Source organism: Haliotis rubra, unplaced genomic scaffold (assembly GCF_003918875.1).
Source record: "Haliotis rubra isolate DU_JTF1 unplaced genomic scaffold, ASM391887v1 Scf65, whole genome shotgun sequence".
Classification (NCBI taxonomy): Eukaryota; Metazoa; Mollusca; class Gastropoda; order Lepetellida; family Haliotidae; genus Haliotis; species Haliotis rubra.
Genome location: NW_025767357.1, coordinates 530,531 through 556,170, shown reverse-complemented (window position 1 = coordinate 556,170; position 25,640 = coordinate 530,531). Strand labels below are relative to the sequence as shown.

Below are 25,640 nucleotides of genomic sequence, written 5' to 3'. Positions count from 1 at the left end.
TGGATTGTGTGGTCCAGACTCGATTATTTACAGACCTCCGCCATATACCTGGAATATTGCTGAGTGCAGCGTAAAACTAAACTCACTCACTCACTCACTTTATGTAAAATGTGTTGCAGATGGTTAAAAACAGCTTGTTATATCTGTCAATGTGTTATAAGCATGTCTATTATGAGTGCAGTTTACTCAAGTATCATTGTTCTTTTTGTTGTTCTGAAACAACGCTTACATCCTCTTGCACTAGGTCGTGTCAGAGGAAGAAGACTGGGAAACTGACAGCAACAGCACCACCTATGAACCAATCCCGGGCGAGAGTCTGTACGAAGAGGCGGACTTCTTGACTGAGGAAAAAGACTCGAGGAAAAAGCGTGATGGTCCTTCGCAATCCCTTGGTGACAAAATCAAGGCCAAGGTCAACATATCAGCCCAGGCCACTAGTGTTCTGAACAAAATTGGAAACAAATTTGGTAAGATTGGTAAAACTAAAGGTTCTGAACCACCATCAATTTCGACCGGAACTGATTCTGATATGGAAGCTGTAGATGAAGCACTTGGTGATGAGTTGGAGAAGGTGTCGTCCCTTTCACGGAGCTCCAGTGAGAGGAGCAGTGGAAAGAGGCAAAAGAAAGAACTCAGTGAGACAGTCTCGTCCAAGTTATCAGAGGACGAGGGACTGTCTTGTCCCACACCTCCTCCCCCTCCCACCAAGATCGTCCCGGGTTCTAAACCAAACAAACATCGAAAACTCGCCCCCACTTCCTCCCCGGAATCAGTCGACATCCGGACCCACACTGGATATGGTCATTCCGGCACCGGAAAGGGCGCCGTCGTCTCATTCCACAGGTGACCTTCGTCGTAAAGGTCAGCTGAGTGTGAGCAAGGACAGTTACCTCCATGGCCAACATCTCAAGTCCGCATCACTTGGAGACGTCCCTGCTTCCATGGACCACACAGATGGCAATGGCGAGGAATTTCCAGGTAGTTCATGTGCAGTCAGGTTTTATTATACACTACTCAACTTTTGAAAGGGATAATCTGATATGTCATTCAATTCAAAGGTGGATACTACATAGTAGGGATGGATCTTGAAGTGGATCATAGAAATCAATGCTTGTCAGGAAGTATCGATCGATTATCAATAAATATGGGTGAAGCAACTTTGAGCAAAATGGAAAAAAATGTCTGAAAGAAATCAATGTATTTCACATCACCATCGCACATTAAAGTAACATGCTGTGATATAACTAAAAAATTGTTCAAAGTGACACCAAACCAAAACTTACTCACTCGTTCACTTTGTGTAGATGGCTATGTGGATTATGACCCTTCCACTGGGCGGACTGGCAAGACAGAATCTGTCGACAGGAGAGAGTGAGTATATTTAATTTGCTTCCTTCCAGCATCTACTTCCCAGTTTACTTAAACTTCCTGTGTAAAATTTTCGCATGAAATATTATGCGTTTCTTTTTCTGAAGATTTACTATTGTTACCAGTCATTCTTCAAGCTGTTCTTCTGTAATGGCATTTCTGCTGCAGAATAGGTTCCCAGTAGCCGATTCTTAGGATAGAATGGGGGTTTGAATTTGTCTCCGGACAACTATGGTTGTTGAAAGAAAGAGCTTAGTGGCTTGGTGTATTGGTTGATTGTTGATCCTGTATTTTACTGATTTGTGTCGACCTGATTAAAAATATTGAAGTTTCTGTGAATGTAGCTGGAATATTGCTGAGTGTAAATGACAAACAAAAAGTTGTAGTAGGAGCCCAGAGGGACAGGGATTAGTTGATAGTAACTGGATGACTGCTTGTTGACCATATTGGAGTGGATTATGTTAGAATTGGTCTTGATGACATCAGCGCGCGCTCGTCTCTCGTGAAGATTTGGGTTAGAATTGGTCTTCAGCAACACATGCTTGTTGTAAGAAGCCACTAAAGAGATCAAGTGGTCAGGCTTGCTGACTTGGTTGACACATGTCATAGTGTCCCATTTGGGTAGATCAGTGTGATGTTGATCACTGGATTGTCTGGTCCATACTCGATTTTTTGCAGACCACTGCATATAGGAAAGTTGCTAAATGCTGCATTAAACAACAAAACAAACTGGTTCTGTCATGGGTCTTATTTGCAATGATATAGTTTAACATTAAACAATTTTTGCCGGACTTTTCTAAAATTCATCTAAACCCAGCTGGGTAAGAATTGTACTCATCAACCTAAGCTGGTTGTTAGACTGACTGACTTAGTTTGGTTTTACGCCGCTTTTAGCAATATTCCAGCAACATCACGGCGGGGGACACCAGAAATGGGCTTCACACATTGTGCCCATATGGGGATTCGAACCCGGGTCTTCGGTGTGACGAGCCAACGCTTTAATCGTTAGGCTACCCCACCGCCCCTGCTGGTTGTTAGAGGTGACTAAGTGGATCAGATTGCCAGACTCAGTGACTGGGTTCCCTGTTGGTGTGAATCATTGCTCACATTGTCAATCTCTGGTTGGTGTGGTCCATGCCTGACTAATTACACTGGGGGCGGTGGGGTAGCCTAGTGGTTAAAGCCTTTGCTCGTCACACCGAAGACCCGGGTTCGATTCCCCACATGGGCACAATGTGTGAAGCCCATTTCTGGTGTCCCCCCACCGTGATATTGCTGGAATATTGCTAAAAGCGGCGTAAAACCATTCTCACTCACTCACTCACTTTCTCACTCAATTCACACTCTGATGTCATAAAGCTGTAATACTGTTGACTTAAGTATTAACCAACAAGAATAACGTTGAATTCATCTGCGATGTGAAGGAATGGAAAGTTACATGTGGTCAATGCTTTTGCAGTTAACTGGTTTTTGGTCAAGACTCAGTTATTTCAAGGGCAATATGATCTACTGTTGTATGGCTGTACTCATTCATGCTGGCATATGATAGTTTCTTGGTGAAAAAAGGATTTAAGAATTCACTGAACATAAGGGGTATCATGACATTGTACCGCATCATGAGAACATTTATCAGCACAAAATGACGAGTGGATATGCAAGGATGACATGTAATATTCTGTCAGGGTTGTCTTCCTTCTGACACCCACATGGGTACAATGTGTGAAGCCCATTACTGGTGTCCCCAGCCGTGATATTGCTGGAATATCGCTAAAAGTGGCGTAAAACTAAACTCACTCACTCACTTCCTTCTGACCAGTTACATGTGTAGCTAATGCCTTTTGAAAAGCCTTCATAGCTGATTAATTACCAGAATGTTAGTTATGATAGACAATTTGGAGACATGTACACTATGTTATCAGAATAGCTTCCACACCAGTCATAATAGGTCACTGTGACATTTGCTGGGTCACAGTGACCCAATGTCATCTTGACTTGTCTTTTCCATGAGCAGTTGTATTTCATGAATATTGTGTTTATGTATGGTAAGAAGTATGATTATCAGAAAAGAAGACCTTATTTCCATGTGTTTCTGGGATTGCTGTATCAAAGTAAGGAAATACAATAACGAGGATTTATGATGTGTGCATGTATGAAATTATAATTTTGTGATAGGTATTCCTCTGATATCTCTGCATTCCACAGTCTATCTACTGCACCTGTATGTGGGTCTGGTGCAGAGAAATAATGGTCCCTAAATAGCTATCGTTAGATAACATTTTCCTCACGGGTAACATCTCAGACAATATGTTGTTGAATTTTGGCACCAGTACTTCCAGGGACTGTCAATATGAACTTGGTGTGGTTTGCAGCAAATCTGATTGATTTTTTGCAAATGATGGAATTGTGACAATGATAGAAGTCCCCAAAGAGAGTATCAGTATAAAATACTGTAGAAATCCAAGCATCATATTTAAGTCTCAACAGATTTTGACAAAAAAAAATAAATCTTTGCACAGTTTTGCTAAGACATCTGTGAAGAAAAAGAAAGGATCTTTCTTCAGGTAAGTATTTAAAAGTGTTAGCAGTTTGATGTTGTCACGGTAACCAAGTCAGTTACAGCATGTTGTGGTGGCAATGTCATTGCTGCCATGGTAACCTTTGTTCACTAGCAATCAAGCATGTTGCCATAGAAGATGGATCCATCACCATGGCTACAAAGAGCTTAGTTTTCCTCACTCTTCACCAGATGATGGTTTGTGTTGCCATGGTTACACAATACCCATCCTTCGCATGTTGATGTTGTTCTGAGATTTATAATTTGAGAATTTTCTTGATGTTTTCTCTTCTGTCGGCATGAGCTTGATCTGTTGTCACAGTTTGTTTGTTCTCTAGGTTATTGAAATTGTAGACACAACTCTTTACAAACATGTGAGACCCGTGAAGATCTGGGTTAGAATAGGTCTTCAGCAACCCATGCTTGCAACAAAAGGTGACTATGCTTGTCATAAGAGGCGACTAACGGGATCGGGTGGTCAGGCTCGCTGACTTGGTTGACGCATGTCGTCGGTTTCCAATTGCGCAGATCGATGCTCATGCTGTTGATCACTGGATTGTCTGGTCCAGACTCGATTATTTACAGACACTGCCGCCATATATCTGGAATATTGCTGAGTGCGGCGTAAAACTAAACTCACTCACTCACTTTACAAATGTGTAATGTGAACACTGAAAACAACATACTAATGGCAAACAGTAGGGTAGGCTTGTAGTTGAAGTGTATGCCAGTCATGCCTCAAATTAGGGTTTTGGTTCACATGGGCATGATGTGTGAAGCATGTTTCTGATGTTTCTAAATGTCATATTGCTGTTATATTGATGTAACATTGTTGAAAACAGCATAAACCATACTCACTCACTCACTCACTCACTCACTCACTCACTCACTGACTCACTTATGGGTATGACCTGATTGGTCCTCTTCAGTGAAGACAACTGTCAGAATTCTGGAGACAAATTTGTTAAATCAGTTGTCCAGTTTCCTGAAACAATTCGTAGGCAGAGTTGCATCCCTTAGCCGTGCCAGGAACCTATGACAGTGGGTTCTTATCCTTGTATTTGAGGTACTACAGCGTCCTACATATCATGACATCTGGAATTCCACTAGCAAGGATCAATATATGGCATACGAAAAGGGGTTTGGCACCCTCAAAGATTGTTACCTTCCTTGTAAAGTCAGGCAGCGCAGTAGCTTAGTGGTTAAAGTGTTTGCCCATCACTCAAAGCTGTCAAGCACTGTTTTGCTGAACCGTCATGAATTAAGAGGCTACTGTAACATTGCTTATATCTTGTTGTCTGCAGCATAAATCCACTTTTCACTCACTCCCTCACTCACTATAGTAAAGTCATGTGTTGTCTGTACCCTTTGCTCCAGGACACATTTTTGCCTATGTTTGTTCAAACAAGAAATGCTTCTATGATAATTCTACAGTGGTCAATACTGTATAGAGTTTGTGTAACTATTTTCCTACAGTTGGTTAATGAGATATCAACTTTGGGGTAGCCTTGTGGTTAAAGCGCTCACTCATCATGCCGGGTTTGATTCCCCACAGGGGCAAATATGTGAAGCCCTTTTCTGGTGTCCCCAGCCATGATATTGCTGGAATATTGCTAAAAGCGGCATAAAACCCCATACTCACTCACTCGGAATTGAGTGATTGTTCCTAAAGAAATCAATCTTGATGCCACACAGCTATATTATTGTGTATTGGATGAAAAATTTATACAGCTGAAATAATGCTGTTACAATTATTTGATTTTTATGTTTTAGTACTGAAACGGCTTTATTGATCAAATGTGATGTGCCTTTTCATTCACAAAAACATTCATACGAAAATAGTTGCCATGGTTACATAGCATACCAGTTGCTTGTCACAAGAGATGGCTGTGAGGATGATTGGGTGGTCACAGTGTTTGAATGTGCATCATAGTATCCTGATGGTATCAGCGCTTGTCTCTCGTGAAGATCTGGGTTAGAATTGATCTTCAGCAACCCATGCATGTCGTAAGAGGCGGCTAACAGGATTGGATGGTCAGGCTTGCTGACTTGCTGACCATGTCATCGGTTCCCAATTGTGAAGATCGATGCTCATGATGTTGATCACTGGATTGTCTAGCCTAGGCTTTATTATTTACAAACTGCTGTGATATAGCTGGAATATTGCTGAGGGCGGCAGTAAGCAACAAACAAACAAACAAACAAAAGTATTTCAACTTCATTTTTCTCTCTGTGAAAAAAGCTGATCATAGCACAAACACCACAAATCAACTCACCTTAGTTGATTAACAGTTGGTAGGACATGCTTGTTTCTCATTAATCTTTATATGTAGTGGCCATCATGCGAGTTGTGAAACAAGCTTCAACAGGCACTGTACTGACATTGGTGTGGCCTTTTTCAGAAAAACTGCCACAGCTGATGACCGGCCAGCATCTAGCACCTCATCATCTGGGTACATCTACCCCGAAACTGATCAATGGAGTCCTGCTGGAGTAGAGGGACAGTCTCTATACCAAGATCTTGTAAGTCAGGAGGATGAGAGATGACGCTACTTTCCTCACACTACGTTTTGGCTCAATTTCCAGTTAAATGTTAAATGTTGACTAAAAATGTGTCGTGAACTATAGACATGACTATGAAAAAATACTTACATTTTAGGTTTGCAAATTATACTGATGATTTTCGGTATTGTTTAAATCATTGCAATACCTCGAGGACCAGACTTGATATAGTACTTCTGAATATTTAGTACAGTTACTGCTCTGGGCTTAAGAAGTTCGTAGGGATACGAACGTTTCGAGAATAGCTAGCCTGTTGTGTTGTAGTTGTGTGGTGCTATGGAAGACTGTTCACCCAGTTTGGATTCCTCACTTACAATATCGCAAGCTTGTGATTTCACAAATATTATCAGTATAACCATGTTATAATGTTAAAAGTAACAATGGAGTGATCTCCCTTGCTGTAGAGTGATCTCCCTTGCATGAGTTGCTTCCCTTTACACATGGTGTTGATTTTGCAGGATGATGATCAGGTGTACGGCCGACTGGGTAAAGAGATGAAGATAAAAACAAGCAAGTTTGTCAATGAGCCTCTCTATCAGTATTACACGAAGGAGAACGTCATCCGAGCTAACCGCAAACTGAAGATGGAGGAGGCCATTAGTGATGATGATAATGGTGAGTATTTGGGTCACATTGATGATCTTTTCACATCTGATTGTCTCAGACCTGTGTCTACATTTTTGCTCTCCTGAACAAACAATTCCTTTGTATACTGTTTGTGATGACAAGGTTTAGGGTTGGTGGGGTAGTCTAGTGGTTAAAGCATTCACTTGTCACACCAAAGACCCAGGATCAGTTTCCTTCGTGTCCAATATGTGAAGCCCATTTCTGGTGTCCCTTGCATTGATATTGCTGCAATATTGCTAAAAGAGGTGTAAAACCTTACTGTCACTCCATGATTTTATGACCCGTGAAGGTCCGGGTTAGAATGAGCCTTCAGTAAACCCATGCTTGTCGTAAGAGGCGACTAACGGGATCGGGTGGTCAGGCTCGCTGGCTTGGTTGACACATGACATCGGTTCCCAAATGCGCAGATCAATGCTCATGCTGTTGATCACTGGATTGTCTGGTCCAGATTCCAAACTCACTCACTCACCCCATGATTTTATGACATTGCTTGTGATGTGAGGCTTCAAATACAAAGCTGTTACCTACCTATGAAAGATTAGGAAATTCTGGCAGATCCTACCTGTAAAGCATTCTTCTTCCCACAGAGTTTACTCCTGTCATATCTTCCCACGTAACCTCTGTTCTAATAATGGCCCTTTCATGGTGTGAGCGTTCAAGACTCGGGATTGGAGGCAATCAGATTTAGTTGTGCAATCAGCGGACACAAAAGTGATCATTTGCAGGCCTCGGTAATTTCCATATGCCGAGGAAAACTAAACCTCTTCCCCTGCAGCGATGCGAAGCGCTTTCTTCTAGACAGAACTCAGTCATGTTATGGCAGATCAGTGGCGCTCTCCATCGCCAAGCTTTGACAACGGACAAGCTAGCCATTAAATGTCTTGTGTGTAACATCAACACAAGTCCCTGGCAGATGGGGGATATTTGTGGCCTCACATTTGCTTGTTTTAGTCAAATTGAATCTAAGTCGATGTAAAAGCTGATTGGATAGAAAGAAGGAGATAATTAGTTGTTGCATCTTTTTGCAAAGGGGATTTTACGAAACCGGAAATATGGTATTTGATTAGAACAGAGGTTCCAAGTAACCTCTGTGGGAGAGAGAATGCCTGTAAAGATGAAACATGTTCTTACCCAAATTGGATCAAAATAGAAAATAAAAAGTGTTAATTAATTAGCTAAAAATAAATATTACAGATGACTGAGGATGATGATAGTTATTGGTCCCAGTGTATGTTTTTCCCTCCAAATCTACCTATTGATGAGCAAGTTCTGTTTGGTTTATGCTTGCTAGTTGTTAAGAGAAAGAGAAAGAAAGGTAAGAGTGCTGTTGTATATCTGTTGTTATAGCTCACATGTGTGATATATGTTTGTTTTAGAGTATCAGATATTTCTTGTTGCTAGTTCAGTTGCTTACAAATAAGAAAGAATCATATTTGAAATTTTCAGTGGTTAAAGCAAAATAAATGCATGTAGTATTTTCAGTTTCAGTTAACCATTGACCAATACCTACTGGTACAATAAGCATGTGACATTATAGACACAGGGTTCCAGTTAATGTTATGATACTCACAACTTTGAAAAAATGTAAGAAAATTTGTTAGTCATGATTTTGTTCTAAGGTATTTTGAATTTTCAGTTCAAGCATTGATATTTTGTTTTATATACCTTGTATGCTTTGTGGCTGAAATAATACAGATGTTACGTTAAGTTTCTACTCACTTATACTTGACATTGTAACTATGTTCTGATACATTGCATGGCAATACTGACATGGACAAACTGCTTGTATTGTCATCTTGTAGCCTAAACATTTTGACAAGGAGATTCTTTCAGTTGACGTTGACACCTCATGGTAGATATGATGGTGCCATGGCTATTGTAGAATATCAGAGTATCTGAAGAAGTAGTTGTTGTAGTAGTAGTAGTAGTCTTGATGTTGTTGCTGTTGTTGATGACGTATATATTATCCACTTGAGTGACCAATATTGAAGTAAAACACACACATTTGTGATGTAATTATTGAGTTATATGACCCATTATATTTAATTTAGTTTAAAATGAAGGGACTTTTAGATTCGGTCACATCTGGTTACTAATGAAAATTGAGTGCTTCAGATTCTTAGGAGATGCTGCTATGTTGTCGACTTGCGTTTCCGATACCAAGCTCATGTGTTTCACAGGTCAACTGACCAATTATGAAATTTCTTGAAAATGCTGATGGTGAAGTATGTGCTGTTGCAGAAGGGGGAATATACGAAGATGTGGAGCAGATGATGCAAGATGGGATACTGACAGAGGAGGAGGCCAAATCTGCGGAGGACATCTCGCCAAGCAAACGCTCCACCATGTTGGAAGTCCTCGGACGAACAGGATCACTGCACAGAGCCCTCTGGTGTGAGATGCCGGAGGTAAGGTGTCAGGATGTTCAAATGTTTTAGTTTCTGAATTGTGGTTTTGAATAGGTAAAAGTGTGTCCTTGAATTTTCATGACCTTTACAGAGATTGTGTTGAGAAAATGGTTCCTGTGGCTTGTCATCAGAAACTTTAACATGTGTAATATAGATCACTTCAATTCCACTATGTCAGGGTTTGCAACTCCCAAACATTTCAACCAGACCACAGGGCTGGTTAGACGTAAAACTTGCCAGCCCTGACCAAAACTTACCAGCCCGCAAATAATTTAAGTTTGATAAGCGACATGGTCTATCATCCAATTGGAATTCATCATTTGCTTTCTTACGAGTGAATTAATAATGATTTATTATCCAGAAATATGATGAATATCTTCATATACATGTCTAAATTTTAACCCGAACGTGGGGCAGGTGACTTTGAGAACCTGGCAGTCCGTGTAGAAAATAACCTGTCCCAGGCAGTCAGGCAGGCAGGTATTTCGAACGCTGATTGTATTGAGATGACCTGAATAATGACATGCTGTGATAAATAAAGGACATACTGAGCAACGTGGCATTGACCACAGTCACTTATCGGCCATTCTTAGACATCTGTGTTTCACATTGAAATTTCTGTTTAATGAATTTGAAATATCGTAATGCGAACATGTATTATCATGACATGACCTCTTTGGGGATTGCATGTGTTTAAGAGGCAACTAATTTGATTGAGTGGTCAGGAACTTTGTTGATGGCTTGTCGTCCTTGAACCCTTAAAGCATAGGACTCTCATCATAACATTAAACACTGGTTTGACGGGCCCATATATTCCAGGGGCTAATTTTATGAAAAGTATTGAAAATCAAAATGAAATTGTAGTTATGATAAGGTAGAAATGGTTTTGTCTTGAAAAAAAGTATGTGGCGGGGGCTAAGCCCCTATATTCACAGGTCTCTGGGTTTTCCTGTTAATTTGCTAACCATGGCATAAAAAACAAAATGGTACCCTCATATGTTGTGCTATATTACAGGTTAAGGATAAGAAGGTGCTTGAGACAATGGAACCGCAAGAGAGGAAACTGCAAGAGGTGAGCAGTGTTATTAACCTTTATCTTATTAATAACATACCAAAGCACACTCTGACAACATGTCACACAGTCCGATTGAAGTGACATATAACAACAAGTTCTAATGATATCTTTTTCCATTAATGTTTCCTGAGTGATAACTGGAATGCCACCACGGGAAAGTTTGAGTATATTGGTTAACACACACTTTGTTATTGTCATGTCTTTATGCTCTGTTTGTGTTTCAACAGGCGATGTTTGAGATAGTAACATCGGAGGCTTCGTATCTGAAGAGCCTTAACATCCTCATCACGGTGTTCTTGATCGCACCCGAGTTCTCTGCCGACCACTCCGACCGCTGTGTTGTGACTAAGAGGGAGCGCCAAGTGCTCTTCTCTAACATCGGTGCTATTAGAGATGCCAGTGAAAAGTATGTATGAGTTTTTTTTGTTGATATATATCAGGGTTGTATACTAAAATGACCCTTTAAATGGCACATCTTCTTTGGAATTGGTTCTGTTTCCAAACTGGTCATTAGAGTCAACTATATGGAGCCCAGTGTCAGACCTGAGTGCATAGTATTGGTCTCTGATAAGCCTGTGTTGTGTGACTGGTTAAGGGCAGGGGTGTAGTTCGTAGCCCATATTTGCTTTTATAATTAGCCTCAGGAATGTTGATTAGGTGTATGTGAAGCTATTTATGTTTTGTACAATTATGTTTTTACATAGAAAAGCGGAGTAGTTCTGCAGTGAATGTTTAGTTAGTCTCATGTAGAAAATATAACATGGTGTCCGGTGAAACCAAACCAAGCCATCAACTCACCAAACTACTCACCAACCCCCTTACCAACTTACCAGCTCACCCACTCACCCTCGCAACTCCCCACCTGTCCACCTCCCTCCCTCCCACCCACCCACCCACTCTCCTCACTCACTCACTCACTCACTCACTCACTCACTCACTCACTCACTCACTCACTGTGCTGCTCATTCCTTGCTGACTCAGGAGAGGTCAGACCACTGTGATGCAGATTCCTTGCTGACCCTGGAGGAGAGGTGGCAGACCAACTGTGTGATGAATGACATCTGTGATATCATCTACAATCACTCCCTGAAGAACTTTTATGGGTAGGACTCCGTCCCGTATGTACGCCCGTATACCAGTAAAACCATTCACTATTTCTTCAGGAAACTTGCACATAGATCTGGTGGTGTACACTGGTAGTTTTGGATTTTTGTGAACAATATGGAAAGGTTGAAATTGCTTCTAGCTTTTCTGTGATTCCCTCTTTGGTTATATACACACCTTTATTTGACATATTCCTGACATTTCACACATTCTGGTCATGGCTTTGTTACTTGTATTGTATTACTGAGGACATGTCAATGAAAGACTCTAGTGACAATAACAATTCATTCTGGACCAGATACAAGCAGTGACTACGGGACATTGTTTTTGATAATGTATTTCCGGATAAAAGAATTTTTTATGGTACTACTGACTCCCATTCTCAAGTGAATGTTTACTAAAGCAGGTCATTCAGATGACAGAAGAGTAGTTTTTATATGAGCTAACCAGTAACATTTTGACTGAAATTAACAATTTATGTATATCCATTCAGGAAACGCGTAGAGTACGTAGATGCTGTGCGTCGTCTAGAGCGTAATCCTGAGTGCCAGTCACTGCCAATGTCGTCGTTCCTGTTGCTGCCGATGCAGAGAATCACCAGACTGCCACTTTTGGTGGATGCCATTTGTCACCGTCTCGAACCAGGTTCTGATCGACACAAGTCTTCTGCCAGGGCTCTGGAAAATCTCCACAGGGTGAGTGGATACAAGATGATATATCAGAAAGATACCAGACATGTCCATGAGTCAGGGTGTATTCCACTGTACTTCCTCAGTAACTGGGCATGGGTGCCCCTTTTGTCTAAGGCTGCAGTTCGCTAAGCAGAGTTGTCTCCCTTGGGGATTTTGGAAGCCTTTAGGTGATTGGGTATGGGTGCCCCTTTTGTCTAATGCTGCAGTTTGCTAAGCTGAGTTGTCTCCCTTGGGGGTTTTGGAAACCTTTAGGTGATTGGGTATGGGTGCCCCTTTTGTCTAAGGCTGCAGTTCGCTAAGCAGAGTTGTCTCCCTTGGGGATTTTGCTTTAGGTGATTGGGTTGTGCCCCTCCTGCAGTTCCCTAAGGAGTTGTCTCCCTTGGCGATTTTGGAAACCTTTAGATGATTGGGTATGAGTGCCCCTTTGTCTAAGGCTGCAGTTCTCTAAGCAGAGTTGTCTCCCTTAAACCTTTAGATGATTGGGTATGAGTGACCCTTATGTCTAAGGCTGCAGTTCTCTAAGCAGAGTTGTCTCCCTTGGGGACTTTGGAAACCTTTAGATGATTGGGTATGAGTGCCCCTTTTGTCTAAGGCTGCAATTCCCTAAGCAGAGTTGTCTCCCTTGGGGATTTTGGAAACCTTTAGGTGATTGGGTATGAGTGCCCCTTTTGTCTAAGGCTGCAATTCCCTAAGCAGAGTTGTCTCCCTTGGGGATTTTGGAAACCTTTAGGTGATTGGGTATGAGTGCCCCTTTTGTCTAAGGCTGCAGTTCTCTAAGCAGAGTTGTCTCCCTTGGGGATTTTGGAAACCTTTAGATGATTGGGTATGAGTGCCCCTTTTGTCTAAGGCTGCAGTTCTCTAAGCAGAGTTGTCTCCCTTGGGGATTTTGGAAACCTTTAGGTGATTGGGTATGAGTGCCCCTTTTGTCTAAGGCTGCAATTCCCTAAGCTGAGTTGTCTCCCTTGGGGATTTTGGAAACCTTTAGGTGATTGGGTATGGGTGCCCCTTTTGTCTTAGGCTGCAGTTTGCTAAGCTGAGTTGTCTCCCTTTCAGAACAAAACTCTCACCATGGGGTTTCAATGTTGGTTCACCACAGTTAAGCTTTTAGGTCTGTCAGCACCATAACAGTGCTCATTCAGGTTTCTCACCAAGGTGGCAATGTTGTTCAAACAGTTAAGCTTTTAGGTCTGTCAGCACCATAGGGTGCTTGGGTTTCCCAAGGTGGCAAATGTGTAAAATCTGCCTCAATTAGAGCTTTCCTCCCACTAAAAACTAGCACTCACTTTTTAACATGATTAAGAGGTGATCAACATGAATCATGTACAAAATCATTGTTTTGCATCAGGCATTCGATCACTAAGATGAGTATAAAACCCAACTCACTCATTTATTTTACTCTGTTGTTCAGGTGGTGCGGAAGTGCAATGATGGAGCGAAAAAGATGCAACAGACAGAGCAGATGTGTATCTTGGCTTCACAGCTAGACTTCAAGGTCAAGGTCAGTATGATAGAAGCTGTTTTTGCTTGTCTTTCTGGTCTAATCACTGATTTTAGTTCATATAATGTTTTCACTGCTATTTCGTGTTGTAACACCCTAAAAATGTTTTCTGGCAAATAATAGAGAGTGGTTATTCTTTGCTGTTGATGTTAGATTTCTTTGTACAGTCAATCGTCATTAAACTGGACCCCTCCAGTCTTTATTGAGGACAACTATATGTAGCTACATTGCTCTTAATGTGTTATCTGGAAGTATATAAGTCAGGGTGATCCCACTTAGAATGCTACCAACCGGATCAGTGAAGTATCATTGTAGTTTATGACAGTTTTGGTTGACACATGTCATAGTATCCTCTAATTGCGTAGATCAATGCTAAAGATATCAATCACAGGTTTGTCTGGTCCAGACTTGATTATTTACAGACACCCATCGTGTAGCTGGAATATATATTTTGGCGTTGAACACCAAACAAAGTTGACTGCCTCCGTGGTGTAGTGGTTAGAGCGTCCGCCCGGAGAGCGGAAGGTCGCGGGTTCGATCCCCGACCGCGTCATACCAAAAGACGTTAAAATATGGTACTTGTTGGTCCCTGCCTGGCGCTCGGCATTAATGAGTACAACAAGGACTGGTCGGCTCGGAGTCAGTATACTGTGTCTGAGTGGGGTATTCATGCTTAACTGCGGCATGGTATCTCAGTGAGCTAGCACTATAAAATCAGCTTAAGTCTGGGCTAGTACAAGCAGCCGCACATACACAAACACACACATGCATGTCGTCATATTCTCAAGCACGACGTTAAACCCAATTTCACCTCACCTCACCAAACAAAGTTAGGTAATGTTGTGTTTTTTCTGCAGGAAATCCCACTCATCTCATCCTCACGATATATTGTAAAACAAGCGGAGCTTACCCGTATCAGCACCGACGCCAGTAGCCGCATACCGTTTGGCAAGGCATTCAGAGGACCCAGCAAGCAGAACATGTACCTGTTTCTGTTCAACGACATGGTCATGATCACCAAGAAGAAAGGGTAGGATGGATTTCTGTTTTGTTGTCATGGCGATTGTCTAATCTTGGTAGTGATAGTGGTTAATGTATCTAATGTATCGCTATCCTGAATGACAAGATATCTGCATAATGTATGAAGAATGTTGGAGTGTCCCCGGCTTGATATTGCTGGAATATTGTTTGAGGTGTATAACGTTACGCTATCACTTTTTCTTTTACTTCGTATGACCTGTGCTTGTCATAAGAGGCGACTAAGGGGATCGTGTGCTCAGGCTCGCTGGCTTGGTTGACATGTCATCATATGATCTAATTGCATAGATCGATGCTCATGTTGTTGATCACTGGTTTGTCTGGTCCAGACTCAATTATTTACAGACCGCAACCATATAGCTGGAATATTGCTGAGCGCGGTGTAAAACTAAACTCACTCACTCACTCGGATGTTACAGACTGACGTCATGTAGCTGTAATATTGCTGAATACAGCGTTAAACAACAAACAAATAAAGAATAAAGAAAATGAAACATTAAACAACAAAATAAATACTTGTCTGATCTGGTGTCATCTTTACCTGTCAGTTATTCACACATACAGTCTGACTACAGCTGACAGCAAACCAACATTCACTCACTCACTCTATGTAATTTCAACCATAAATCCTAACGAACTTGGCCATATGTTTCTCATGCTTTGCTTCAGTAACTTAATTGTGATCAGTTGTCCAACAGATAGTTTCTGTTTTCAGCAACTCTTACTCTGTGACTGATTATTGCCAACGGAACTCTCTTCACGTGGAGGCAATAGACAACGTAGAGAAGTGTCGCCTGCTGCCCCAGGGTGTGCCCCATGGCTGCAAGAACCTGTTCCTGCTTGTCATGTTGGAGAACTTCGAGAAGAAGCAGGTTGAGATGGTCCTGGCATGTCCATCAGCGTAAGTTGGCGGCCATTGCTGAAATAGTATCACTGGGCTATATTACGGTGACTACTCCTTTGTGGAACATAGCAGAAATTAGAACTGAAATCTTATAAAGTCTTCATTTCTTGTTTTCCAACACCTCTGATGAAGAGGCAAAACGTGACAACTATGTTTAATATCTTACCAGCTACTGATTATTTTAAAATTAGCATGTATCATAACAATTTTAGACTTAGACAACCCCCCCCCCCCCAAAAAAAAAAAAAAAAGAAAAGAAAAAAGGTACAATAAAATAATAAAATACTGTATTTGGCATCGTATCATGATAGACCTGCACATTGGCTTAATGCATCGAGATAGTATGGCTGTAGAACAGCAGTTCAGTTCCTGGCTGTGTCATACCAAAACATGTTAAAAGATGGTACTTGTTGTTACTCTGGCTAGCACTCTTCATTTAGGAGATAAAAGAAGGACTGTGCGGCATGGAACCATATATTGTGTCCGAGTGGATAATACATGGTAAACTAAGGGGATCTTTGTTGGCTAGCACATTAAACTCCATGATAATGCTACTAGGTACACAAACATGCTTCTGTCTCAACATATGTTAATGTGAGATAATACGATTTATTACCTACGATGGCGAACATATCGGGGTAAATATTTTTCATACAATTCCCTAGTGCAAAATATCACTTTGTCATGGTGACTTGATGTCACGTTTCTTCTGTGACGTTGCTTTCTACATGCAGCGACTGCAGGTAGACAGCCTATGTTTGAAAGTAGATTTGGGTTTATTTTCCTCAATTTGACGACTTCGGTAATAAACAGAATATTATATTCATGCCCATATCATACTATGTTTACGACACTCGTGCCTAAATATCGGTATATCTCTCGCTCTCCCTCGGGAAATACCAACATTTAGGCACTCGTGTCGTAAACAAAAATATGACATGGGCACTCATATAATATCCTCTATATGTTAAACCCTCTAATCCCATGTTGGTTTCCAGGAGCGACAGGACTCGGTGGATTGATGCAGTCACTCCAGTACAGACATCGGAAACAGAAAGAATTTATGAAGACTGGGGTGAGTGACTTAAACCAGAGTTGTCCTTTTCCTAATTCTGCCCCACCTTAGGACAGAAGCCCAGCAGTTAAATGTATGCAATAGTAGGCTCTATAAGGGTCAAAACCAGTCTTTTTTACCTGAAAAAAAACCCAAACCCAACTCCAATAATGAATGAGGACAAAGTCCTCAGCTGATAGCCCTATTATCTTTTCCTTAAAGTCAAGTGGGGCGGTGGGGTAGCCTAGTGGTCAAAGCGTTGGCTCGTCACGCCCAAGACCCGGGTTCGAATCCCCACATGGGAACAATTTGTGAAGCCCATTTCTGGTCTCCCCTGCCGTGATGTTGCTGGAATATTGCTAAAAGCGGCGTAAAACTAAACTCAGTAAAGTCAAGTACTGACCAAACATGAGGCCTATGTGATTGTTTTATTATATAAAGAGACATAAAGCAGATTCAACACGCATACAAATTTGTTTGTTGCAATATAGTTTACTGGTACGAAGGATAGGAGACATCGGATTTGCTCACATTTGGGGAAAAGCATTTGAAATTATATCTATTGTTGACTCAAGTCAATACAATAAATTATCAGACCTGACTTTGCATCAGTCTTGAAAATTTGTCTTGTTTAAGATCAACCTTTAATTCCAAAATAGGGCCCATATTCAGTGGCTCCTGGTGTGATATGTTTGAGTTACTGATAAAGTGTACCTCGTTTTACTCCCGTGTGTATCAGGCCTACCATACAAACGGTGAACAAATCATCAAAACTGAACTCATATACACCAAAACAGAACAAAAACCACCAAAACTGCAACAATATCCTCTAAAACCAAAACAATACATCTGTAATGGAAGACAAATCTTTTGAAATGGAAACAAAACTCGCGTATCAGCTTCAAGAGCGCGCGAGAACGGTCGCCGAGCGTACAAAATGGCATTCATAGCATCCCAACACGGCAGTCATAGCATCCCGAAACGGCATACAAATCGTCAAAGATGGCGTCGAGGGGAGACGAATAGGCTTTGGTACATAATTGTTTTTTCGTCACTTGAGTCTAATCTTGTAAATTTGATATCGGGATGTTTTTAGACTTGATGATATGTTCACCGTTTGTATGGTAGGCCTGTGTATAACCCACTTCTTGTGTCCCTGCTTCTGGAATATTGCTGAAACAGCATAAAACCCAACTGACTCACAATAGACGAAAGTCATCTGCTTGTACAGTATCTTCTTTAGCTAGATGCTGTGGCCATGTCAGTATTGCAGTCCGTAAAGGAGGACAACAGTGAGTCTGGCATCATAACAAGTGTAACCCATTGCAGTGGGGAGGGTGGTGGGGTGTGGTGGGGTGGTAGGGGTTGAGGGGTGTACAGAGGTGATGGATGGGTACTGTTAAAGTCACTGTCAGTTTTGCATTGTGTAAAGGAAAACAATGGTGAGATTTACATCATAAGTGTAACCCGTTGGCATGAGAAGGGTCCAGGGGTGGGGTGGTGGAGGGTTGTATAGGTGTGATGGATGGGGTTCTGCGGTGTCATTACTGCAGTGTAGAGGCAGACATCAGTGAGTGAACATCATTATGAGTAACCCATGGAGATGGAGGCTGCAGGTGCTTGGGATGTAGTGAGTGAGTGAGTGAGTTATTATTTAACGTCACATCGGCAATATTGCAGCCATATCGTGACGAGAACATTTTATAATTATATTAAAGATGAATAAAGTTAGAAATTAAAAAAACCTGTTGAGGAAGAACAGTAAAACTACTAGTGTATCACAGATATCCATTTAAAACTAGCAATTAAATCTAAAATATTGGAACTATAAATGACAATACAATATAAAAACAGGCTGTATATTGCAAACGACTGAAGGTAGATCACCATACTAGGGACCATGGGGACTTACAGTACATTTGCTTCCTGCATGGACCCTAGCTGGATTTACACCATCCCTTCAGCTGTCAGCAAGTTTAGACAATTTAGCCATAAGTTAAAATAACACATATTCTACGCTTAAAAATAATGGTATGTTTAAATTTACTTTGAATGTTTTGGGACTTACGCTTGGGATGTAGAATGGTTTAGTTGTTTGAGCTTTATGACACTGATGGGGTACTGCATAAGGCAGTTTCAGTATTGCAGAGTGAAGTTGACAACAGTGTGTGAACAATCATTATCCATGTAACCCATGGAGATGGAGGCTGCAGGTGCTTGACTGATTCTTCTTTTGTATGTACAGCTTGACAGATCTGACCTCTGTACATATGTTCGGGTGAGCTGTTGCATGATGGCATGTTTTAGTTCCCCAATTCCATACATTTGGTGAAGCCATTTTCTGGTGAGAGTACTACTGTATTGACGAAGACAGAGGAAAGTTGCAGGAACATTCAGAGTTGTCTCCCTTGTGCAAAGTGTGGGTTTAAATCCTGATTATGGCTCCTGCCATACACAGCTGACACTTCATTGAAGCTCAAACACTGCTCACAGGGGAGTTCAAGTCACACAGCCCTTCATGGTCAGCTATTCGCTGTACAGAGTTGCATCCCTTAGGCAACTCTGAAGTCTATGAATCACATAGCATGTTTCTTGTTGTATTTGTATAAAAGCTTTAAAATCTTTAGACCTGTATTATTTCTGGCTTTCCTAAAACCATATAGTGGACAGGCTGTGAAGTTACTTATGTTCAGTGGGATGTTAAAAGCGTATCTTTGTGGTGGCACGTTGTCCTGTGCATAGCGCTCAGGTCACAAATCAGTTGAAGTTAAGCAACGTTGGGCTCAGACAGCCTTTGGATTGGTGACCATGTTGGCAGCTTAACTCCTGAGAGTTTTGTAGGACTGCCCCACAACGAAGCACATGTGATACATGTTGTCTCACCTTAGGCAAGTGAGTTTGTTCACCCAGCAGGAAATGGGTACCCGGTGAAATAAGTCGTGAGACTATTAACCTTCTAGCGCCTAACAGGCAGCTTGGGTTATCCGGGGTAATAATGATCAGATTGTGCGCTTTGAGCAGGATACCTAGCCTGGAAAAGGAGTTATAAATATTCTCATTACTATTATTATCTTTAGACCTGTATTGTTTCTGGCTTTCCTGAAACCATATAGTGGACAGGCTGTGAAGTAACTGTTATGTACAGAGGGATGTTAAACCTAACTCACTCCCCTGTGGTGTTGCAGACTGCCCCCCAGGTGCAGTGTGTGAAGAAGTATGTAGCCCAGGAACCGGACGAGTTGAGTCTGGAGGAGTCGGATGTGGTCAACGTCTACAAGAAGACTGAGGACCGTGAGTATCCCATCGTACATCTTTGACACCCTAGGGATTCTGATTCTGAATAGTTCCCAGAAATATATGGTCGTAGTAAGAGGTGACTTTATGGGTTACGTTTATGTTTTGGCTCGATATCTCAGTTGATCATTGCCCTTGTACTTCCCCAGACTGGGTTATTTACAGGCTGCAACTGTAGCCATGGAAGGTTCCTGATTGTGCTGTAACACAATATTCACCCTCTCAATGATATATTCAGAGCTACCTATTAATGTAATGATAAAGATAATTCTATAATCATTAATTTTGGAGCATTTATGAGTTTAAAATATATGTCTCTCTTCATGCTAATATTATCATGACTATTGTATTTTTACAAATGGACTAGCATGAGATTGCTTACCAGGTCTCTATTTTGAATACAGTCTGTATGTGTTGTTGAGACAAATGACAGTATACTGATGTGCACCGTGGAAGCCTGACTCTGCTGATTTGGTCCAAGTATTTTGGTTTATCAGCACCATGTTGGTGCACGTCATTTCTGCCAAAGTGTTAATGTGTGACCGCTTTGTTTTGTGTTTTCCCTGCTATATTAAAACACTCTGAGGTTTGACTGAAACATGTGAATATAGCTCTCTCACACTTTTTTCCCTATATGTGATTTACTTATACAAATTCTTTTTATTGACACAGAGTGGTATGAGGGAGAGCGTATTCGTGACGGTGAACGGGGCTGGTTCCCAGCATGCTACACAGAAGAAATCATGAACTCACACGTTCGATCCCGTAATCTACGCCTTAGGTACCGGCTACTGTTGGCATCGCAACAATACACGGAAACGGTCGCCAAATAGTCATGTGACGATCGAAAACAATGCAAATTAGTAGAGACACAATTTCAAGATGTTGCTAAGCATCCACTAAGACGTTTCATAAAGTGAATTTCAGATGCTTCTATATGAAGTTTAGCAGCATAAATGACATTTCAAATGAAGATTTTGCATGGTATATATGCAGTAAAGAACATGAGGACGATTATTGCCAAGTGTGGCATCATTTAAATGTCATGTGATCAGAAACTATGTACAAACTAGTCGTGTGACCTTTGACAGTCTTTTTGACGTGTCATGTGATGTGCGGGTCACAGTAGTCTACTCGAAGATTGAGTTGCACTCAACTTACATATCAGACTCTCATGACCATGTTATTGTATGTTGATTGTATGAAGTTATTTTGTTGATATTGAGCATCAGTGGATTCTAGCCTGGGTGTTTTACTGCTCCTTGTTCACCCAACATTCAGCTAGATCTTGTTCCTGTGGCCAAGTCTCTGTGAAATTCTTCGTCAGTATTTGTACATTGTGTACTAGAATGTGATACCAGCTTGAGTGATGATGTTGCAACAGTTTGTGTGGTCTGGGGCTGTACAGAACACAGTGATGGGGGACATGTAAAGCGGGACATGTAAAGTCACACTGACTGGTGTATGTGATTGGTTAACAGCATGTGAAGACTGGTCATGGTCAAATACCTTTGATGCGTCAAGGTACTTGGTGAATGTATGTGAGGTCAGTCTGACCTTTGATGTGATTGGTTAAAAGCATGTGAAGGCTGGACATGGTCAAATACCTTTGATGGTTCGAGACACGTAATGGATATTTGTTGGTTTGATCTGTATATTCTGAGTTAATACTATGTGAAGATTGGACATGGTCAAGTTCCTTTGATGCGTCAAGGTACTTGGTGAATGTATGTGAGGTCAGTCTGACCTTTGATGTGATTGGTTAACAGCATGTGAAGATTTAACAAGGATAAGTACCTATGGTACGTGGTTGATGTATGTGAGGTCAGTCTGACCTTTGATGTGATTGGTTAACAGTATGTGAAGATTAAACAAGGATAAGTACCTATGGTACATGGTTGGTGTATGTGAGGTCACTCTGACCTTTGATGTGATTGGTTAACAGCATGTGAAGATTAAACAAGGATAAGTACCTATGGTACATGGTTGATGTATGTGAGGTCACTCTGACCTTTGATGTGATTGGTTAACAGCATGTGTAGGTTACACAAGGGGATGAATGACTACAGTCGGTGTGACGTGTATGATGTGATCAACCAATACCAACACGGTGTGATGCTGCATGAGTTGGAATTATGGCCATGGTTTGATCAAGGTCAGCTTGACCTCAGAGAGTATGGAACTGGGTCAGCTTGATCTGAGTTTTGGAATAAGGGCAACTGCTTTAATGTTTCTTCAAGTCATGTCAGAAGGATAGAAGAGGGTCAAGCACACAAAAGAGACTTCAAGGTAAGGACCTGAAGGATTGAATTGAGCCAAGGCATAGTTGCTCCTTAAGGTCTCCACCAGCATGACTAGAAGGATGGAATCGAGTCAAGCCATCACTGATTTTCAAGGTCAAGCTGCCCTGAAGTCTCTGACAAGGCATATTCCATTTTATTTGCTTAACTTCAATGTATGATGTGTACCTGTGGAACGGACCAAACTGTCCTTTATATGTACAGTTGATGTAAATTAGAGGTGTTGTTTCATGGGTCCAATCCATCAGCCTGACCTTGCTGATCAAGTGATTCAAGGGTTTTACATGAGAGTCAACAAATGTGAAACAAACTGAGTGTAAACATCCAAATGATGGCATATTTTAACATGTTCAGCCTGGAACACACGACTGAATTTTTATCCTTTTAACATATTAAAGTTAAATTGGAAAAGGTATATGTGAAATACAGTTGCTCAACTTAACAAAGGACTGATCTAGTGCATAGATATTACATGAAGCACCTGGTGCAAAGACAGAGAAAGAACTGTCAGAAACTGTTGCCCACTTGATATGCTGTTCCCATGGAACTACTAGTATCATCTTTGTCATGCAAAATGAATATGCTGTGACTTTTATTTCATGACTTGGGATACAACATGTTGATTATTTGGCAGACATGTGTTTGTGTTTCTGGTTATTGCTGCTATTAGTGCCTATTAGCACCAAAGGTGAGATTTCATGAAATGTTCCTTATCTGGTTGCCATGGTTACTCTACCAAGGGTGTCCAGTCAAATACTCTGTAAGCTATGCTAAGCAGATACTTTAATATGTACCACAAGTCTACAGTATGTACATAGTTCATTTATTACACCTCCAGGTATTGTTTCATTTGGCATTAATGGTTTTTGATATTAAATACGCGTTTGTGATTATTGTAAAGAAAATATGTATTTATGTTTGTAATCAGGAAATCATATATCTCATAATTATTCAGTTTTCAACTGTGGTTCTTTTGTAAGAATGGTTAACACTGCTGACATTAGTAAGGGATTTCAATGCTGTATTTAAGATACTTAGTGCCCTGAACATGATTAGATTTACTATATACTCCAACCATTTATGCATGGAGTTGTTAGCCAAAGGGTATCAGAAAATTATCATACTTTAGCGAGGATCTGCTTCTCATTGGTTGGAATCCTATATGTGTCTCAGTTATCATTTTCTCTACCTGCCAATTTTTATTATTTTTGTGTGAAGATTGGACATGGTCAAGTTCCTTTGATGCATCAAGGTACCTGGTGAATGTATGTTAGGTATGTCTGACCTTTGATGTGAAGATTAAACAAGGATAAGTACCTATGGTATATGGTTGATGTATGTGAGGTCAGTCTGACCTTTGATGTGATTGGTTAACAGCATGTATATACTATATACTAGTAGTTGATATCTGGTTGAAGTCACAGAGTGTAAAGAAAAAACAGATTGCTAAAACTAGCTGGCTTATTATGAACAACTTGCAATATGTCACAGTGAACATGTGTTAATTTGAATGGTTCATCCTCAAATAATTATAAGGGGTTAGTATCTTAAGGCCATTGGCAGTCAGTAAAACCAGGAAATGTACTAATGTCTTAAAAATATACTGAAAGAAACAAATAAAGGAACACAAGGAAATTCAAGTGTTCCTTAAATATTTTCAAGTTTTCATCACCAACTTTGAAAGCGCTGTGGGAGGAAGTCTGAGAATAGATAAAGGAACATTGCCATGAAGTTATGTTCCCTTATTTGTTTCCCTCAGTATATAGGGCACTACAGGGCACTAAGTATGTTAAATACCAAAAAGGTAATGGAAGTTAGTGACGTCTGTAAGGTTTGAATCTGGGGTTATTTGAAACAAACTCGACTATCATGCTTTATTTCAAACTCAATACCATCTTTTGTTTGAATAACGTCCGAGTTTATATCTCTGATGTCAGTGTGTTCTGTACAGGCCAACAGGACAGGGATTCATTGTTACACGAGACTGTTGATATTTCACTGGGTGTTGTCGATGATGTTTCTGGCTTATGCAGTGTGTACACATCATGGTGCTCATGACGTCATTGTTGATGTTTTGTAATTATTATAAACAGTCAATTCTAAAAGGTTGACCTTAAATCAGTCACTGTTTGAATCTGTCTGGAGCACTTCTGACTAGGGTAGTGTGGTGCTGTGGTACAGGTATTCAGTAACAAAACCAATAGGTTTGATTCCAATGGGTACAAATGGGACATTGATATGGATGTCCCATTTAATATAGTACTGCAGTTATGTTAACACACATTTCTAAAGGTGTGGCCAAATGTAAAATGTTCGACAAAAGTAATATCTCCTATTTGACATATTGGGGTCTGGGTGGTGTATCCTTCTCCCTGTGGTACAGAGCTGTTTACATTCAACAAGCATTCTGGTCATGTTATTTGCTTAATGGATACAAACCAATGAAATACTTGTTTCAGCATCTGATATCATTCCTTCTTGACGACGTTTTACCTGTATGTATTGATTTTTGTAACATGTTTTGTGATATTTTGCTAATTGTGGGAAACCCTGATTACCTCAGGTCTGAATAACACTGATAGATATACTTCACCATGGAGACTTTGAGACTCATTATAAAAGTACATTGTTCTTAGAAAAGATATGCTTTGTCTAAACTGAACTCACTTGAATAATGATGGTTATAATTTAGTGTCTTTGTTAATGTTAGGGCAAACAGTCTCAGATGAACAAATTGCTGATTCAGCATTCTTTGCTTGACACCCTAGCTGATATCTAGAGGCAGTTTAATGAATGAAAGAGGTATATTTTGGCATTATTACAACAGAAACAAGATGATTGATTGATTTTTGAATCTTCATTGATGTTTGATCTCTGAATGGTGAGTCATACAATGACGACCTTCAAAATGCCCACCTAGCTGTTCCTCAAGGTCATCTGGATGTGTGGATGCCTTGGATCACATCACGAGGAAACCACAAACATTTTTTGTCATGTTTTTTTGTCCAATATTGTGTTCATCTTTTGATACTAGGATTTAGATATTTTTGTAAATGTCATGTGTTTTTAAGCCTTGTTTTTGAAAGCGATTCCGGAGATGATTTGTTGTTTTTTGGACCAGAACAAATTCAGATACAATCCAGTGGTTCTAGGCCGTCTGTG

General features: G+C 40.7%; 1 protein-coding gene across 1 annotated transcript; it reads left to right on the top strand.

The window, feature by feature from the left end:
* Positions 1-443: 443 nt before the first annotated feature.
* LOC124257111 (ephexin-1-like) lies at positions 444-24,241 on the top strand. The gene is given in 19 exon segments (XM_046691101.1): positions 444-978; positions 1,305-1,371; positions 3,885-3,929; positions 6,325-6,445; positions 6,943-7,099; positions 8,403-8,426; positions 9,353-9,519; positions 10,535-10,591; positions 10,822-11,000; positions 11,601-11,613; positions 11,615-11,697; positions 12,192-12,393; positions 13,799-13,888; positions 14,746-14,918; positions 15,642-15,827; positions 16,829-16,905; positions 20,070-20,074; positions 20,076-20,175; positions 20,851-24,241. Coding segments are annotated over 19 exon segments (2,343 nt in total). The 5' UTR covers positions 444-542; the 3' UTR covers positions 21,012-24,241.
* The last annotated feature ends 1,399 nt before the right edge of the window (positions 24,242-25,640 follow it).